Raw genomic sequence first — 21,642 nt, 5'->3', positions numbered from 1 at the left:
AAGTTGGGCAACTTGATGTCATCAGTCGATATAATAAATATTTTAGTATATTTTGTAAATATTTCTTTATATTTCATTTTATCTAGGTCACTTTAAGCTGTCCACTCAATTATAGTTTTATTTTTAATATAAGTTATAGAAATAACGTAATCAATAAGTGAAAATCATCAGTACCTTGGCTTGTCACCATTCCCAATTTACACCACAGATTAAATTTTTCTCGAAATGTATACAATTTATAATGAATCTTACCGCTGAATTACAAACTTAGAAACATCTAATAATCTATATTACATAAATTTTAAATAGAGTTAAAACAATAATAGTATAAAATTTACGTTTATACGTTGTCTTCACTTTTACTCGTCAGTTCCGTGTGCAATATTAACATTCGAAATTCCCGCGAAACATCAATGCTAATACGTCAAGGTGATCGCTCAGTAAAGTATAAGTGGTGAAGTTATCTACAAACGCCATTTTGTGCCGCGCCACGATTTAAAAAACAGTGACAGCGAGCAGGCTGTGGCGTACGCACGTGTTGCTCCAGTCAAGACTTCAGTTCCGTGGTGAGTAATTATTTCTCTATTATTATATATTTTCCTGCAGTTTTATTAAAATAAGGTCTACTTTGTTATAATGTTGCCTCTTACTAACAAAATTTACCCGTAAACACGATACTTTGAATTATAACCTAGAATTTGTGGCCTATTCATCAGTACCGTGTCGTCAGTTCTATGTCCGATGCTTCGACACGGAACTGACGTATCGCCACGGTACTGATGATTTTTAAGCTAGAGCCTTTAAATTTGGATAGATATCGTAGGTATACAATATGTTTCATTATTTCAGATGAAAACACCATGGCACCTACAAATAAAAAACAAAAATTAAGTAGAGAAGAAATTTTGCAAAAAAAAAAGGGAAGCCGGAAAGGCCCGGTTGAGTAGAATAAGAAATGACCCTGTTAAACTAGCGGAATACAAGGAAAAAGAACGCTTAAGATATTAAAAAAAAAAAAGAAAAGAGGCAAAGAAAAAGTATAAAAGATATGACACCGCGGGAACAACGTATAACTAAAAAAAACTGGAAAGGGTAAAGGGATGTGACGAAAAAGCGAGAATTAGTAAAAAAAACCTTTTTTTTTTTGGAGAAGTCTTGAAAATGCAACTAGAAGAAAACTTTGCAAAAACTAGGAACTACAAAGATAAAGCGGAATTCAGAAAAGTGATATCTGGTAAAGTGGTGGAGGTGGTGGTGATGGCCATGTGCAAGCGGACGGCTGATCAAGTTATTGCAAGAGGAGGGGATATAACTGATCTTAACGACTTTGCTGCTGTTGTTCGTGAAAGATGTCCGTCCATACAAGTGAATGTAATCGATGAATGTGAAATAGACAGCATGAATGCTTTGATTGAGACAAACTCTCACAAATCGGTCGCATTTAAAGGGACGCTTTCAGTGCATCAGGTGGCCGGCTCTGCGTTTTTACCCAATCAGCTTGTAATGAAATCGCTAAGTTGTTTTTGCAACTCGCAAGTTTGTGAACATTTCAAACTGGGATCTGTTAAATACAAGTCTGACGTTATTGACACGCCTTTGAATATTTCAGCCATTTTTACGGATTCCGAAGGTGACGATTTGCCCCTTTCCACATTTTTGCGAAGCGAGGAGTTTGTATGGTTGAATATGGTTTGTTGAGATTGTGATGAATTTAATGTCATTAGATTTAAAACAATGTGCCATTATAAAATATGCCGTGTGATTCCCGGTACCAATACAAAAAAGAATAGAACCACTCCATCTCTTTCCCTTGGATCATCATCATGGATGTCGTAAAAGGCGACTAAGGGATAGGCTTACAAACTTGGGATTCTTTTTTAGGCGATGGGCTAGCAACCTGTCACCATTTGAATCTCAATTCTATCATTAAGCCAAATAGCTGAACGTGGCCATTCAGTCCTTTCAAGACTGTTGGCTCTGTCTACCCCGCAAGGGATATAGACGTGAACATATGTATGTATGTATGTATGTATTATAAAATATTAGTTTGGTATTCAATATATCTGAAATTTTCTATGAATTGTGTGTTTTAATCAGTTCCGTGGTAACCTCGTCAGTTCCCTGGCATTCAAATGTACAAAAATCGAAATATCTGAAAAACTAATTGATAAAGTGACTGGCCTGATTCAAAATCGTATCAATGATTATCTTACCTACGTTCTTATAATAAAAAACTGTTTATTTTTCATCAAAAACTTAAAAAGCAAAATGAGGGTAAAATTTGTCCAACTTTTGTAGAAGCACCCATTATAATAAATTTAATTTATACATCCGTTTGAATAACGGAGGAAACTGACTGACTTATAAATAAATCCCGTGGGACAGTAAAATAACGGGATTTTTTGTTTTAGGCGGAACCGAAGAGAGCTTTTAATGAATAATTAATTGTTTTATTTTCTATTTTATTTAAAAAATTTAAAAGTGCGAATTAATATTTAAGGTTCTCCCGCCTAGTGGGAATGAGCCCTTACAATTATTATCTCAAATTTCATCATTATGATTTCACGCATTTATTATTCACGGACGTATATTTTCATATATTCTCGTATAATATTTAACAAACATCCGGATATTTACTTACATGACTACGCAAAATTGTATTTTATAAATCCGTAGGTACTTCGTTAAATTAAGAAAATCATAGTAGTATCAATATAAATAAGAAAGTAAGTTTGTTTGTTGCCTCTTCACGGGTAAAACACTGAAACGATCTCTACAAAATGTTGCATACATTTAGTTTGTAAAAAAGGTTTTTTCACCCGTTCGGAGCCGGGGGCGAATATTATTACCATAAAAGCAGTGTAAAGCCTTGTGGTTCCCAGCACTTTAGACGATGGATGTCGTTAAATAGTGTATTTGATGAAAAAATAACTTGTGATTTTTCTTGTTCCGATGGCTAGCAAACTGTCACCATCACCACCAATTTGCATCTCAATTCCATCATTTAACCAAGCTAGCGTGGCCTTTCAGGCATTTCAAGATTGTTGGCTCTGTCTACCTCACAAGGGATGTACACGTGACTATATGTATATAAAAGCAAAATAACATTAAAATTTTGATTAAAGCACTTTTTGATTGCTGATTGTTCTAGGTCCTCATTCAGAAATAGACATCAAGAATATCAATAATCATTAGGTAACATTTTCCACGACCAGTCTTCTTATGTTTGTGTTAACTTACATAGTTAAATATAAATTGTAGATGTGGTCAAATACATTTGTGGGTGTATCGATTATAATCGATACACCCACAAATGTATTTGACCACATGAATATGATAATTGACACAATGATAATTATCATTCTCAAAGATGTATCTAAATAAATTCTTAGGAATATTCCCAAGTCTGATATATTTATGTTTTCAACGGATTCGATTTTTTCCAGTGGTTAGGCATGATATAATATTATATTCTCCAGACACGAACTAAGATGTAATTGAGTTTCGAGACTAGGTGGCCTAATGATGGAATTGGGATTTGCTTTAGAACTATAGAATAGTGACAATTTTCCAGTTTGAAATCAGAATCACAAGCTCAAAAGCCTTTCCCTTGACCGAATTTTAAATCTGCACAGAAAGCAACTGACACACGCTATGTTTATTCTTCTGCGCCAGAAAATAATGGGGGCATCAGTTTTCATACGTATAAATACACATTTGACATTAATTTTTTTACTAAGGTAATGCATAAACAAATTAACAAAGATTACTTTTGTGCCTCAAATTATAAGATTGTAAACAATATAAAAAAAAAGTTCGCACAAACATGATGATGTTCACCCATCAAATGATCATCAAATATAATTTTCCGTTGACGTTGACAATTGTGGACTCGGAGAGCGTAACGAGACGAACCCATAAATTCTCTGTAATGGTGGTAAATAGTCAACATTTATCCGCCATGACTGACATGTGTGTAATGAGAGAAGACGCGACAATTACACTCAAGATTCTTCGAGTAGAGTGACCAGATCGTCTACATACGATAGAAAATCCTTTAACCCACGTCCACTTTGTCCACCTACGAAATGGAAAGCAAGTGGGTTTAATTCCACATGCATACATCTTTATCCCTTGAGGTGGCCCATTAGTCTCGAAAATAAATGGAGTCCACTTTTAATTATTTTTTGTTGATTCTCAATTCCATCATAAAGACATACATCTGAACGTGGTGCCTTTCCCCCGCAAGGAATAAAGACGTGACTATATGTATGTATGTTTGTGTCCATGTTCAGGTGGACAGTTCAAATGGAATTGAGATTTAGGTAGTGACAGGTTGGAAGATCATCGCCTTATCATAGGAAAGTAAAATTTACGATTCTTTGAATCCACAATCTTAAGGGAATCCTCGTAGGTCTTTATGTCTTAGCTCATTGTGTACTGCTTAGATCAGAGTCTGGCCGATAAGAACCTATTAAATAAAAATGAATAAAAATTTTTGCATTTAGTTGTAATGGATACTTAACACACATCTGTTAAAACCACACATTTTACGTGAACAGACACACTCTTGGCCTGTTTTGAAGGTTGATTATAAAGAAACTGAAGTATTCGAAAGATTGTACGATTGTCTTCATTTTAGGTGTTCCCATCCACTCATAGTTTTGATAAGAGTTAAACACTTTTGTGCCGTGTTTAAGAATATTTCTTTATAAATAATAAAAACAAGTATTAATGGTTACCATAACGGTTAACTCTTGAGGAAATTACTCGTATCTAGATTGTTGTAATTATATTATGTAATGCTGAACAAGGTGTATAATTAGATTTCTACAAATTAAGGTAGTTATCCTAATGTATTGTTATTGTCTTAACAAACATAAAACGTACTGGCAATGATACACTGTATAAATTAAAGGTAACTAACTAGCTTTTGTACCGTGTGGTTCCCGACACCAAAAGAAAAAGATGAGCTTGCATGAAGAATGATGTAGATGCACATGATAAGTATTTTTGTTTATCTATGTAGTTTATTATTGTCATTTATATAATTGTTTCATGTTTAATTATGTAAGTATAAGCATGTACCTTTAGTTAAATATGTTAAACAATATTTATGCACACGTCATACCGCTCCAAAATTCATCTCTCACGGGTCTACTGGAAAATTTTTTTTTATAAATAAGTAGCACCTTTGTACTGAAATTACTGTATTGAATGCTCCTGTATATTATTTTGTGTACATAAATAAATAAATAAATAGATGAATGTGGATAAAGCGGAAGAAGTATGCAGGAATCGTGACAAGTGGAAAGATTTCTTGACCTGGGTACTCGTACAGAGAATAAGTATGATTGTGTGTATGATACTTACAGTCCAACAATTGCCAATGTTAACAAAATCTGCCTGTCTCGACTTATGCATACCAGTACGTTATAGTTCAGACCTTTATTTGATACTGACTTGAATTAAACCAAAAGTAGCTCAATATATTACAATACGTAATCATGGAATTAAAATTTCTAGAAGTGATATACAAAAAACAGCTGAACGTCACCTCCTATCAGACTTTTCAAGACTGTTGGCTCTGTCTAGTCCGCAAGGGATATAGAAGAAACTATATGTATGTATGTGATATACATAAATAGTAGTGATATCATTTGTTTTTGATGACCTAAGTTTGTTGTCTCTTTCATCATTATTGTATTCCCGATGTTGTGCTTCGGATTTCGCATGGTACCATACCATTTGTGATGTTGGCTCCTGAAACGGATGTTGGCTAATGAAATTGATTTGGTTGTCTCCTAAAATATTTATAGGTTTGTGAATATTATAGAATCCAGGAAGGTAACTGATATCGATACAAATATCCATAACTTTGTACTTGTAATAATGTTCAGTATCAACTTAAATTTTAGGATGAATATCATTTAAGCTGAGCGTGGCCTGTCAGTCTTTTCAAGACTGTTGGCTCTATCTACCTCGCAAGGGATATAGATGTGATTATATGCATAAATGTATGTAATATGATTTAATAACTTGTTACTTACATTAATTTGTCACTTCCATTTGACTTAATGATCCATTGTAAGTAGGTGAATGTAAGGCCACGTTCATTTTATGATGGTTATCCATAGTATAAACTGTATGGTAAGGTTTTCTAGAAATATATTTTTATTTATTTATATTGTATAGCACAGTTGACGGACATAATACGTAAGGTATACAAAATTAAGAGTCTTGTGAAGGGCATAGGGTACTTTTCATCCCGGTCAAAACTTTAGTTCCCATTATTTTGTGGTCGGCGCTAGATTAGAGACTTCGGGTAAAAGCAAATATTACTATAATTGTAGTAAGTATTAAATTCAGAAAATGGATCGTTTCAATTGAATTTCTTTGTAAATTATCATCAACTGGTCCGTCCGAGATTGGTTCCGATAAGTCAGTGACCTTAGAACTTTCTGCGAGCTTTGGTTCACTTCCTTAGAGAATGTATGAGATTGTACCACAGTATAATAAGACGGAAGGATCTTTAATCTTTGATAACGTGATGGATATGACTTTGATGGAGTTGTTATCCAACCAGTTAGTTTTAATTAACCTTATAAGCACTATGGTGAATATCTTATATTAGTGAATATAAAACTGATTGATTCACGCATCTCTCCGTCATCCTTCCATCAAATATTTTTTTTACGAGATAGATTTTTTTATAGACATAACACAAGTAAGTAAGCAGAGATCGTGGCAAGTGGAAAGATGTACCTCTCTGCCTACCCCTCCGGGAAAGAGGCGTGATTTCATGTATATAATATGTAGATTACACGGAAAATATGTGGAGTGACGGAAAGTGCTAAAATAGGGTTTATCATATTCCTAAAAACAATATTTATTGTTCACATTGTAACGAAACGTTAAACTGAATCATGCGATTGATTAAGGGCTTCATAAACGGTGTCAAGTCATCTTAATTCAGAAGCCCTGACTAAATTGAATAACTTAATTAGACAAGTGAAATATTTGGTACTAAACGCTTTTCACTGGTCTGAATTAGTTCTGAGTGATGGTACTTCCGAGTTAAGTCAAGTTGAAAACGCGCTTAATTCTTCTTTCAAAGCTTATTTCAAGCTTAAATGTTAAGCTTCTCTCTACCGAATATATTGATCCGATTTGTCAGGTTTTTTTACCCTGCTATATCTTAATGTGTATTTTCCAATCTGCTTATTTTTAGCACGATAATTAAATGCAGATCTGTTTTTGTCACCGTTGGAATTTTTCCTCAGGTATCACTTGTAAAGTGTATCGTGTTAAATTTTTTATATTACCATCTTTGAAGTGACTCAATTTTAATTGTGTTGGGGCGATAAGATTAAATTTTTAACTTATTTCCGTTTCAAATCTTTTCAAACTGAAATAAGTTTCAAATTTATATATAACTTAATACTTATCCTAAATATTTTTTTTTAAAACGAACTGCACTTACTAATATTTATACTAATATTATAAAAAAGTGAACTTTGTAAATTGATTGTTAGTTTGTCAGGACAAATCTTCAGAAAACCAATCAAAGAAGATGAGAAACTATTTTTAATCATTGACACATTTATTTATAGTCTTTTTTTAATAATTAAAACACCTTAAGACAATGAGCATAGTCATCGTGCCGTGACGTTAATGGCATATTTGGCACTGAACTTGACATTGCAATGCAAGCAGAAAATAACAACTATACAGAAAGTCAACCCCTTTTCATAGTTTATAATAAAATAGTAGTATGTTAGTATTTTTAATTAGTATGATTTTATATTTCATTGAAAAATTGTTGTGAAGTTGACAGGTACTACAAAAGGTACAGTTGTGAATCCCAAAATGTATACTGCCATATAATTCCTTACGGGGTAGTCGAAGCCAATAGACTTGAGAAGATAAAACTTATTTCAGCTGTTTGGCTTAATGAGATTATGAATACCGAAATTAAAACGCGAAATAAACTATTTTGAAAAATTACTGATGTTTTACAAATTTTTTTAAATGTGGTAAAAAGTAAAAATATCTTCTTCAAACCTTGCTTGGTTGTAGCTCTGTGTTCGCGTTATTTTGCATCACGAATGGGAACAATGTCAATGTCAGTGTAAACGATCCGTCATCAGAGCTCACTCACTGTGAAACTCACGCGTAAACTAAATATTATTAGACTAGCTTTAGCACGCAGCTTCGCCCGAGCGAATTTAGCGCCATATACAAAAGAATACAGGTTTTTTGCAAATCCCACGGGAATTGTAATTTTACCCGGACGAAACGTGCCCTATGTCCTTCTCCAGATTCTGAATTATATTCTCGCGAAATTTCAAGAGGATTGCTTCAGTAGATAACGCATGAAGAGGTAACAAACAAATAAACTTACTTTCGCATTTATAATATTAGTTGAGATACATTCCGAGGATCTGCTTAGTGGGGACAAAACATTAGGTTTTCTGCGAATAAATCTCTTTTTTGTTTTAATTACACAGATTGAGTTAGCCTCGAAGTGAGTTCGAGACTTGTGTTACGAGATACTAACTCAACGATACTATATTTTATAATAAATATTTACATAGATAAACATCCAAGACCCAGGCCAATCAGAAAATTTCTTTTCTCATCATGCCCCGGCCGGGATTCGAACCCGGGACCTCCAGTGTCACAGACAAGCGTACTGCCGCTGCCCCACAGAGGCCGTCATTAAATTTAAAAATTTAGCCGTTTTTTAAATTTAACTAGAGCACGTTTTCGATGCCCACCGTAAAACGGAAAGCCCGTTATAATTTCCGTTTCCACGGAAATTTCCGGAAACCCGCTCTTAGCGCACCTCTGAACTACGTATGGAATCTTAAGAACCAGCGCAGTGGTTGAGCCGTGCGTAAATTATGTGCATCAATCTCTTTTATACATCAATCAATCTGCCTGATTGAAAAAAACAATAATGAGGTCTGAATACACAAACTGGAAATGATTCTAAATGGCCTCTAATGTGTTACCTGATACCTACGACTTTTTTGATTTCTGTTACCTCAATCAGCATATTTGTGGCTAAGTGATTAGCTGATCGACCATATCATTCTCATTCAAAGATATATCAAAGATAATTGCATAAAATACATGCCTCCGCTGATATTAACACAAATTTATCACATGAGTAGTGTAAGGTAGGATATGGACGTGACTTCCGGTGCATTCGAGGTTCACTCAAATTGGTATTAATCGGTTGCACAATTGCATATTATATGTTCTTTGTTTTAAAATTCATACGAGTGGCTATCCATCAATTCTGGTTTAACTCTCGTGGATAATGTCCCAACGATACGAAAATTGATCTCATTCGTCACGTTTGACACCCGGCTTTATATTTTTTTGCTGTTTTCAAAAAGTTGATGGTTTAAAATGCTTTTCGCTTTAAGTTCACCTGTTGTCATAAGGCTTATTAAAGATTGAAATTAATAAGATAAAAAGTCAGTGCGACTCATTTCTCCGTAAAAAGGCTTATCTCTTACCTCAAAATGTCAAGATTTTCTTACAAACATATAAATTTACCTAACAGAAATTTGACTTTATAGTTAGTTATAACCTAGGTTGGTGTGAGATTTATAAATTCATTAGTTTAACAGCGTTTTTTAATTTTCATATTTGCAATGTACCTAGTTAATATTAATGAGTTCTTTTTTTTAAATTTATGATTTTTCTTGCCTAAACTAACATTTGCTTGAACAGAACATTTTTTTGTTTAATTAGAATAATAAACTTGTTGTCAAATAATATTCAATGTTGCAATAAAGATTTCATGAATCAGTATAACTTCTAAATACAGTGATTCTTTCTCTCAATAATAACGAGCTCAATGTTACTTTGTATGTTATCGAGGACGGCAATAAGGCGCTGAAAATAAACATTTGACCTCAGGATATACCCGTCCATACAAAGTTAAACCGACAAAAATTTGCAGATTTTTAAATATAGTTACTTTAAAGATCTCTAAATATGAGCAATTAAGATAATGAATTACATAAATCTAGTGAACCTACAGGGGCTTAATAACCAAATTAAGGAAAATTACGGACAGTAGGTAGTACAAGCGTCTAAATAAGTATTGAGCAGCTTTCTAATCATGAGCGCGCTTTGCATCTCAATTCTTTATTGCCTCTATTTTCGTTGCTGACTGTACAAAAACTGCGACGTTGCAAATTATCGCGAAACCGACAGCTTTACACGTATGTAGCAAATCACCTTCGCTGATTTACTACATAATTGTCGGAAGCGGAAGCGGGTCGTTGTCACGCGGGCTCCGAAGTGTGCTCTGGTAAGATAGAATCGTATCCAGCATCACTACCGACGTGTGACATTGATCATAGTAATGTGACTAAAACTTTCGAGAAATTTCATGATCAAAACGGAAACGCTCTGGTGAAAGGTCGGTTCGTGCCCTTAATGGATAAGCTTACGTGGAAACATTGATATACAAATGAAGCGAAAGAGGAATTGCGATATTTTAGATTTGAGTGCGTTTGACCTCAATCTGCCTAAGGTGGTGTTGTTTCGACAAACTCTATACAGTAAAAATGTCTATGATGAAGCCACCTTTCTATTGAAATTTGGTATCTGCTTAATAATGATAGTGAGGTGAAAAATTTCTGGAAAAGGAAACAATATCACTATGACTTTAAGCAATATTAATATTATAATATTATAGAAAATTGTAATCTTAATGACTACAAAAAGTTGTGAGATGCCCGTAAATTTTATTATTCGAAATGTTCATTGACGACTTTATTGCCGTAAGTCAAGATGTGACATTGTCCGATGCCCTCAAAAATTACGAAATTTACGCAGGCAAACTTATCTACAAGGCAAAGCATATTGTAATAATGTATAATAACACCCACGAAGACTGTTATCGATTTTTACCATATTCGATTGTTTATTGCAAAATTTTGAATCGGTAAATGTGAACCCATTCGTGCGCCATTTTTGTTTAATTGAGGAATGTCGACCTAGCTTGATACGGTGTGTAATACATTATGCAAAGAAAGGTGTGTCATTTTTATATATTATAATAAATATTTAAGCAGTACACTGTCAATTTTACCCTCTAAAAATCCGCCTCTTTTATTTATCTTAATCTGCGATCATGTGTATTCAGTACTTTTTTTTTTAATGAAATACCAAATCAATTGGCATAAGTCCTTTCATTAGCAATCAAAGATTTACAAAACATAACTTCATGATTTTTGCTTCGCTTAACTTAAACTTAATTTCATTTACAAATAAAGTCTCTGTAATAATTTACAAAGACGGCCTCTGTGGCTCAGCGGTAGTACGCTTGTCTGTGTCACCGGAGGTCCCGGGTTCGAATCCCGGCCAGGGCATGATGAGAAAATAACTTTTTCCGATTGTCCTGGGTCTTGGATGTTTATCTATATAAGTATTATATTATAAAATATAGTATCGTTGAGTTGGTATCTCGTAACACAAGTTTCGAACTAACTCGATCAGTGTAATTTGTCCCGTATATATCTATCTATATCTATGTATATATCTACAAAGAAAGTTAAAAGTTCATTTACAAAGATAATGGATGTAAATTCTTTACTGGCAAGTTTATGTCTGGCTCTATTTCTATAGGAACTTTTCGTTGTACATAGACAATCTCGTTGTCCACAATAAATTAATCTTATCTTATGTAAAAAATATCAACATACCATGTAAAGGTCGCCATATCTGCACACCTTCCAGAAGCCCTTGATGCTCGCGAGCATGTTGCGCGCGCGCCGCTCCCCCCACCGCGCCGCGCTCGAGCAGGACGCAGCGCGAGCGCCACGGACGCCCCTGGTGGGGAAAAATAGGGATTAAAATCATGAAAGGCTTCCACAAAATACATCATTATAGATGACGTAGTACCTACTACATTGACTGCAGGACCGGGTAATGTGTAAAAATAGTAATTTGTTACATACTCTCGAAAATCTCGTCTGTTAATCAAGATTTTTTTGACAAATATTTTCTTTTTTCGCGATAAAAAAGGCATCGCGCGTGCCATAATACGGGCGAAAGTTCTTACTTAGGTATATTTTGTAAAAGCGTTTCTTTGACAACGATTATCTATTAAAAGCATTTCAACTTGTGTCTTTTAACATTATATCTAAAGGTTTATCCTATCCACTTGTGTGAAGTCTATTACGTACTGTGATACAAGTAACGTTCTCCACGTATATTGCAAAATGTTTATTTATTAACTTATCTATATTAGATTTCGCACGAGTGCCAACAATCTAGAATTCTCTGTAATTGATTTGAACATAATACAGCACTTGAGATATTACTCACGTATATTTCTCCATAACTACACTTACACATATATACGAATGAAATCAATTATTCATATTAATCTCGTGCCGTGTGGTTCCCGGCACCAATACAAAAAAGAATAGGACCACTTCATCTCGTTCCCATGGATGTTGTAAAAGGCGACTAAGGGATAGGCTTATAAACTTGGGATCCTTCTTTTAGGCGACGAGCTAGTAACCTGTCACTATTTGAATCTCAATTCTATCATTAAGCCAAATAGCTCAATGTGGCCTATTAGTATTTTCAAGACTGTTGGCTCTGTCTACCCCGCAAGGGATATAAACGTTATTATATGTATGTATGTATTAATCTCGTCACTTTCACGGAGGGATAGGCAGAGACAACATAACAGTCTTCGTAATACTTGTGCATTGTTTTCATTCTTTTATAGAATGTGATAGTAAAAACAAATACAGAAATTCTCATTCAATCAAACACGAACCGTTTAATAGAATCTAATTTTTTAATAGTAGGTACCATAGAAATTTTATCTTCATCAAATGATCTATTTACTTAAGTCTGTTTATATGATAGTGATAAAAAGACTATCCGATACTGATAATGGTAAAAGAGATATTTTTTGCATACACAATATGATGCAAGCATAAATTCTAAACTCTTACAAAAATAAGAATTTTCTTCACAAAAAAACATATTTTTAGTAATCTGTGACGTCATCGTTTTATTTTTAATTAAGTCATTAATAAGCATAAACATTCAAGTGGAATAAAACTAATCGAATCTATTTAGGTTCGTTCTTCTAATATTATTGTTAATAATCTCTACCAGTTTAATGAACTTTGAATCCACTTTGTGTTATTGTTTCAGCGCCTATGCTATATTAATTACTAGCTTTTGCAACCGCAGCTTCGCTAGCGCGACTTTAGCGCCACCTACAAATAAAACAGATTTTTCGCAAATCCCACGGGAACGATAGTTTTTACCGAAATGATATACCATATGTCCTTCTCCAGATTCTCATTTATATATACCTACGCGAAATTTCAAGATTGGATTTTAAGAGTAGATAACGCGTTAAGAGGTAACATACAAACATACTTTATATTAGTTCGGATTAGTTTATGACACCTCCAATCTTTTTTACGTGAGAATTTCCAAAATTCCTTTCATATCGCTCGCTTTTAACTCCCTGAGCAATATATGCTACTCGTATGAATTTCAGCTTTCTACGCCTAGTCACTTTTGTGTTCATTGTGCGTCAGTATATATATAGTCTCGTCTATATCCCTTGCGGGGTAGACAGAGTCAAAAGTCTTGAAAAGACTTGGTCACGTTCTACTGTATGACTTTCTGATGGAATTGAGATGTGTGTAATTACGCAAATAATGCATAATAATGCATAATTTTTTCTGGCTTTAAGCATACGCTTATCTCTGATTTTGTTCCTGTTTAGAAAGTTGGAAAAAGGGTTTTTTTCAGAAGGTTAACTTATATCTGTAAATGCCTCCCGTGCGAAGCCTGGGGCTAGTTATTTATATAAAAAGTGTTCGACCGACCGTTTGTAATATGAAAGGTTTGTGGAAGAGATTGCTTAGCGATAAGTCCACCTTTGCTCAACATATTCATAATGTATGTTTCTACTACATATGTATTTTTTATGGGCAATAAAAATAATTTGTATTGTATTGTATTATAATATGAAATTACAAATTCTGTGTCAGTTTCTGTATTTCAGGAAAATAATACTAATATGTTCGCACCAAAGAGCGGTCGATCAAACTGCATTATTTATACAATGTAAATCAAACATCTTGAGAGTGTCAATCAACATCAATATTGTTATCATTATCACGGGTTTTCTTATCAAATACTTAATCATTGCTTTACAAAGTTTGTGTATACGATTTGTTTAATTTATTTTTTTTCTTTTATGTTTACAGTATCTAATATAATATGTCAATAATGTCATGTAACTACTTTATCACTGTTATGTATAGTTTATGTTCTGAAATTGTGCTATGTGGTTCCCAGAACTTGAGAATAGGACCACTCCATCTCTTTCCCATGGATGTCATAAAAGCAACCTGTCACGATTTGAAACTCAATTCTTAAAGCCATAAACGCGACCTTTCAGTCTTTGTGGGACTGTTGGCTCTGTCTACCCCGTAAGGGTTAAAGACGTGTTTATATGTATGATAACGTTGTAATAAGATTTTAATATATATGTGAAGTACCTATGTTCGAATGAGCGAAACGATGAAATTAATTTAAACTTTTGTTTTTAATATGATATGCCTAAGTCGACTCACTCTTGAAATACATATCTTTACACTTTACTTTATTTATACAGCGAATTTTCTTAATTTATTTTCTTTTGTAACAAACTACTAATAAATGATCGTTACCACTATATTTAAATGTGATAATGACGTCATAATTTCGAAATTAATTAGTGAATTATAAAATGAACATACGTGCAAGTTCAGTATCTTAAACAACTTTACCATCTATCTACTTTTGGGACGTACAGACGTCACCTCATTTTTTTATTATTAAACACGTGCCTGTTTATAAAACAATACTATTGTTCTTTCGTGTATCGAACACCGATATAATGAATTGTTCAATGAGTGTTTGAGCTAAATATTTTGATTGGAGTTGGTAATTTTTTAAATTATATTACACCTGGATTCCTATATTAAATACAGAAATTAAGGCAATAAATGACACCTATCGATATTTAACAGATCACTTTATAGTTGTCTGTAAAGAAATATATGAGAAATAAAGGTTCGTGAAAAAGATCTTTTGATGAAAATACACATTTGAAATAGGTACTGTTAGGAACGTGAAATTTGTATAGTTTTTAAAAGAAAACCAACTCTTTGCTCTAGATTATAAATAAATACAAAACCCCAATCTCGAAAATTACCTATCCTATTAATGAAAACTACATCTGATAGAAGTAAACAATGAAATTCTATTTACGATTCCTCTACTCATACTAAAACTGGCACTTCTCCAAAAACACAATCACTGTTCACTGCGAATTTACCACACAAATTCGACACTTACATGTCTGAAAACACAGCATCCGATGACGACATTATAAAGACTAATCAGAGAAAAACTGTCGCGGGAAAAGTAGTGTTGTCGTCACGAAATGTAATCATATCGATAAAGAGCCGTGAACCGTGAGACGTGACGGATCGAGAAACATACACGATAATCATTTAACTCACTATAAATTTATTTCACAAACTGCAGCTTATGTTTTTTTTTAAAATGAAACCAACAATTATTCTTTTTAACTATGTTTGAAAGAGTAGTAAATTATTTCGGTATTCTTTTTTGCACGTAATTAATTGTGGACGGAAGCACTCAACGGATATAACTCTTTGCCCGACACTAAATGTTATCTGCGGATGTTGGACCTTTTTACTGAATTGTTCTCAACGTCAAGATGATTTGTCGAATGCTGTCTAAGCAGTGTATCTAAGGCTACGGTTTTTATGATACCGGGAACTGGTCTAGGTTTTTTACTTTTTAATTAAATTTGTGCAGCTCAGTTAAACTTGACAATTGATGCATGCACAGAGTATAATACTAAGAGACTTATATCTTCGGGTAAATTTGTGTATTTATGTTGAAAATTTTTTCGATAAATAAATAGCAACAATAATCAATTGAAATGAAAAAACTAAAATCGGTTCAGGAAAATTTGGGCTGTTTATCATTCTTAGTGAACGAGTAAACACATTTTGATACATTTATGAATTTGCTTTGACAAAATGGAACACTAAACATTTTATTTTAAATCCTGCACATTCTAGTGTCAGAATTTCTATTGAACTTGATGTTATAATATCTTTTAAATAGGCAACACAGTATTGACTTAATTGTTTTAATGGTCGTTAAATTAAAGTTAATAAATAATGCATTATTAAAGTATCTTCATCGATCGATTAAAATTGCAAATTTACTACATAATTATATGATTAATTGGTGTCTAACTTGTGTAATTAAGTAACGAGCACTAAAATATAATATCTTTATTAATAATTTATTTCTTGATTCATTAATAAATTAAATTTTACAATAATGTCAATCTCTTAATACTTACTAGTAATCAGGCGACGAAGTTTTCAAAATCTTTACAAAACACAGATTTTACAATTAAAACAAAACAAATCTTGAAGAAAGTTACACACAAAATGTTCTCAAAATTTTCAAATTTCCACCGACACAGCTTTTACGCGGGAAATGAGATCTGCCGCACGAGAGCTTGCGTTCAAATTTAGAACACGCACGCCGCGCCACGTGCTGCTTTGTTTTTTTTATTTTCCGAATTTGCTAGCTGCCAGTAATTTAAATTTTTATTATTATTTTTTTATTCAAAGGCAATGTCACATCACGTTTCGGACCGGCGATCGACTGTTTTGAAAAGAGCCAAGATGTTCTTGACCTTGCGCGGTTCCAGCGCATACTGAAGCGAGTTTTCGTTCGCCGGTTGAGTTTTATAACGCTTTATTGTTGTCATAACTTTTACTGTGCGCTACACATTGATAATGAGTGGTCGCGATCTCGATATAGTCGTCGTCTATCCGTACGTCTGTCACCCTTTTGTGGAATACGTCCCACGAGTTGTTATTTATGGATAGGCATATACTTATGGCACGCGGAAAATGTATAAATAGTATTGTTAATAATATAAAAAAGCTAACATTTTTAACATAAAATATAAATTCTCTTAGTAAGAAATAAAAAATATGGTACTCTACTGAAAAACCGTTATTAAACCTTGATTGAAAAATACTGAAAAGTAGAGAGGGCCAACCCTATCTAATATTTTTTTTTTATTTCTACGACATAAGTGTAAATAAATTGTAGTAATATTACGTTTTCGATTTCATTACCAACACTTAGTATCATTTAAATACTGCCACTATAAGGGATTTACAAATTGGTAACTTTTTATCACATCCCATCCAAGTTTGGTGACGTATGTTATACCTAATAAGATCAGTTGATTCAAACTCATTATAGAAGACATTATCGAATGATTGGTTGAGGATTCTATGTAAGATATCATACAAAATCTTTCCGATATTGTATGGTCTGTCTGAAGCATCTTCTTCAAAGAGTTGAGTTAGTATCTCGTAACACAAGTCTCAAACTTACTTCGAGGCTAACTCAAACTGTAATTTGTCCCATATATATTTATTATTTAAAATAGGATCACTGGCAAGTGATTTTCATAAAAGGCGACTATACGCTAATAAACTTGGGATTCATCTTGTAAGCGATGGGCTTATATCGTATCGTATGTATGTAGATATCTTTAAACCTACCAAAATTTGGTCGAAATAAAGCGCCGTCAGTCTTTTCAAGACTGTTGGCTCTGTCTACCCCGCAAGGGATATATACGTGATTATAGGTATGTATGTAAGTATGTATCTGTGGTCACAAAAGATGGCCCTAAATAAGCAGGTAGTAAAGATATCGATACGGCCACGTGGAGCTCTGATGAACTGTCAACGTTATCTCCAAAGACCAGACGGGAGTGACGGGAGGTAACCGCATTGATTACGATGATGAGCGATCATATTTCATGATTTAATACTTGATTTTCCTCAGAATGTACCTACACGTTTTGAGGGATCTACAGACTTTTTTTTAATGACCATAAAAATATACTTTTTTGATCTGACTGCCGATAAGACTCAATAGATATGACCCAAATACAAGATTCCATGTCATTGGGTAACTAATATGTTGCATATTGTCCCAGTCTCGGCAGTGCCGTGTGGGTCACGGCACCAATAGAAAAAAGTAGGATTTTTCACTCCTTGGGATTCTTCTTATAGGCCATCATCGTGGCCTGTCAGTGTTTTCAAGACTGCTGGCTCTGTCTGCTCTGCAAGGGATATATATACGTGATCCTATATGAATGAATGAATGTGTCAGAACAAGGATTTAATATATTAAGAATATTAATACATACACACACACACACAATACGAGTAGGTACCTACATATATAGGTATATGTCTCGGCTCAATTGTTTACCAGACGCCAGTTATCATATATCAGTCTGACAGATATATACTAGGTCGACATTCAAGATCCTATCTCTTTAATGCATATGTCTTATATTTTTCTATTGGCATCTTACTTAACATGTACAACCTAGTAAGCTGAAATGATGTGTGGAGAAAGTTAATTGTTTTTTTTATTTTTCAAATGATAAGAAATAACTGATTTAAAACTTTCGCGATGCATTATACTATTCAAAAATACTACATGTATTTAACACTGTTTGATGTGATAGTTATCCTGTTAGAAATCAAACATTATCTTTCAGGCTGTAATAATTTGATCTAATATTCTATCTTTTCGTAGGAGAATTAATCATATATTGATCAAATAAAAGAAAAAGTTAATGTACAAGCATAGAAAAATAAAAAAATGCGGAGAAACGAGATGAATGGAAGACGCTCCACTTAACTCCACCGACGAGAGTTAGCTTTTAAATATAAAAAAGGCATTCTATGATTAGTTAGATATAGTAATACTCGTAATTCTATAATGAGGACCGCCAGCAAAAGCTATCACTAATAAGGGATCATGAGATAGCCTATATATAAACTTATTATTCTCCTTGTAGGCGATTTGCTAGTAGCCTGTCACTATTTGAAACTCAATTCCATACAGCTGAACGTAGCCTTAGTCTTTTTAAAACTATACCGTAACGGATAAACACGTGATTTTATGTACTCGTAAGTAGTGATAGTAGTAAGTTTACGTATACATATATAAATAACAGAAATATCGTGAACTACATATATAGATCAACTATATATGTTTTACACACACACTAATATAAATCTCGTATATATAATAAGTATAATATTACTGTAAGTATTATCTTCATATATAAAGATATCAATTAACCTTCCACACTTAAACATACAACAACATATCAAAGATCTAGTTACATAATATAAATTACAGAAAACAATCTATGCAGTTGGATACACACTGACGAATAAAGTTATGCAACACGTAATTGCAAATGCATGCAGTGTCTGATAACATAACATCGTCTGCTTCTTCCGTTGCAAGATGCAATTATGCACTTGAGACTAACACTACCTAATTATTATCACAATTTCGTGACGATGGGAAAACCTAAAGATTAAAAAAAAATGGGAGTAGAAATGCTACCAGAATATTCTATTACTAATCTTTACCCCATGATGGTGTTTTAGCATAAAATAAAATAAACACAGCGTGTGCCAGCTGTTTCTTTTAACGTGCAGATTGTTAAATCTAATCAAGGGAAAAGCTTGCAAATTTGCCATTTCTTTTAGATGATGGACTAGCAACTTGTCACTATTTTAAGTCTCAATACCGTCAGTAAGCCATTCAGCTGAACGTGGCCTTTCAATCTTACAGGACTGTCTGCTCTGTCTACCCCGTAAGGAATAAAGTAATGATGTTTGTGTACACGCCCTAGAGTATGCCCTCGGCTCCGCCTGCGTTTAAAAAATCAGCTTATTTTCTTTCCCGTGATATGTTAGAACTCATGCATATAAATACGCAAACACTGTATTTTATTTATTTACTTTTGTACACAAAATTAAATAAAGTTATAGAATCTTAAAACACAGGAGCATTTAAAAAATTAAATTTCTCTTTTATGTGGGTATTTTGATATGTAATTAAATTGTTCCTTGAAAAAAAAGCTTTAATATCTTGCAAATCCAAAAGAAAAAGCATTATATTAAGGTTTTTTTTTTATACCTACTGAGAGAAAAATTTAAAAAATATTATAAAAATCACATCGATCGTGAAAATGATAGCAATATTCTCTATCTGCTGATGTAACATAAATAATACATACATGTGGTCACGTCTTTATATCTTTTGCGGCGTAGACAGAGCCAACAGTCTTAGAAGGACTGAAAGGCCACGTTCAGCTGATTGCTAAGCCCATCGCCTACAAGAGGAATCCCAAGTTTATAAGCCTATCTCTTAATCGCCTTTTACGACAACCATGGGAAAGATATAGTTCTATTCTAAAGTGTCGGAAACCACACGGCACACATAAATAATTATGTTCACATTATGCTTATGTTACCTATATACATGTAGATTGAAGCCTAGATTATCTAGTCTAGTCTAGGTATGTTGAAGCCATTTGATGCTTATCTCATTGTTAGGTTATGTCACTCATCATTTTCCTATCATTTGTCGGTCATTTCAGACGATTTGCTGACTCTAGTGCATGAGGCGGAAAATTGTCTCTCAGATCTGAGAAATGTTATTTTTATGGACACATCATTCATATTATAGGTTGGCAACCTGTTTATATTTGAATCTCATAACATACTCTCAATCTAAATATAGTTTTCGAATAGTTGGATCAGTTTTGGAGTACGCGATTATACATAGGTAATTATATTGCTAGTTTAATTGTAAAGGATAAACACTAGGTGTATTATGCGAAATGCGTGTGGCTTTATATTGACGAAAACCGCATTCAAATCGGTCCAGCCGTTTCTGATCCTATTGCGAATAGACAAAATGTTTTAGAAACTTTTGTTTTGACCTCCGTAGCATACAAATAATGCATATTAGTTATTTTTTCGAAAAAAATATCAATCAATGTCGGTCAATAACTATTTATTTTATTTATATAGATGTATATAGAAATGGATTCTTGTAGAAGAACTTTACTCATCTGGATCTGATTATACATTCCACTTGTCTGGATGTGCAGGTTTTCTCTCATTTAAACTTAGATTTAAGAGTAATATATTTTTAATGCTACAAACAAGTATTGGAATTAACATAGAACCTTCGTTAATTAATGCTAATGTTATTTATGTTTTTATTTTCCAAGATAATGATTATCCAAAACAAAAGAAGGGTTATCTTAAGGGCTTAAGATTTTTTTTAATTAATGAGTCTTTTTATAAATGCTGTGTCAAATTTTATTTAATTTCAATGGCAATTATAATGTCGTTATAGATAACGGTTATTTACATATAGTTTCGCACGCTACCTGTGTTGGTACTTGGTAGTCATTATTTTAACTGAGTTACATTGAGTTTACATTGATAGAGCAGACTTCAACTCTAATATCTGTATTTGTAACTTGTGTACATGTAACTTGTTAGTTCATGTGGGGTGCTTAGTTTATTTTAAAATAATTATCTAAATAAGTCACTTATATTCAGAGTTTTTAGAAAATCAAACATTTGTGTATTGGCAACATCGATTATCATCATTATAAAT

At 33.3% G+C, this 21,642-nt stretch overlaps 2 protein-coding genes across 9 annotated transcripts in view; one reads left to right on the top strand and one right to left on the bottom strand.

The window, feature by feature from the left end:
- The window catches only part of LOC106140510 (neurobeachin), a 457,176-nt gene that overhangs the window by 403,207 nt on the left and 32,327 nt on the right, over nt 1–21,642 (top strand). The window lies entirely within an intron of this gene.
- The window catches only part of LOC106140507 (facilitated trehalose transporter Tret1-2 homolog), a 46,519-nt gene that overhangs the window by 7,854 nt on the left and 17,023 nt on the right, over nt 1–21,642 (bottom strand). The window contains exons 1-2 of one of the 4 annotated variants that reach the window (XM_013342107.2): nt 16,463–16,816; nt 11,733–11,859 (exon numbers count right to left, since the gene is read on the bottom strand). In XM_013342107.2, the coding sequence (XP_013197561.2) occupies nt 11,733–11,789 (57 nt within the window). In that variant the 5' untranslated portion in view covers nt 11,790–11,859; nt 16,463–16,816. Of the gene's footprint in view, nt 1–11,732; nt 11,860–15,327; nt 15,347–15,414; nt 15,647–16,462; nt 16,817–21,642 lie in introns of those variants that run through there. The other 3 variants (XM_013342106.2, XM_060950438.1, XM_013342105.2) reach the window with 3 other exon arrangements.

This window comes from Amyelois transitella, chromosome 21 (assembly GCF_032362555.1).
Source record: "Amyelois transitella isolate CPQ chromosome 21, ilAmyTran1.1, whole genome shotgun sequence".
In the NCBI taxonomy this organism is placed as follows: domain Eukaryota; kingdom Metazoa; phylum Arthropoda; class Insecta; order Lepidoptera; family Pyralidae; genus Amyelois; species Amyelois transitella.
Note: the sequence above shows the minus strand (reverse complement) of the source record. Positions and strands in the feature narration are given on the sequence as shown.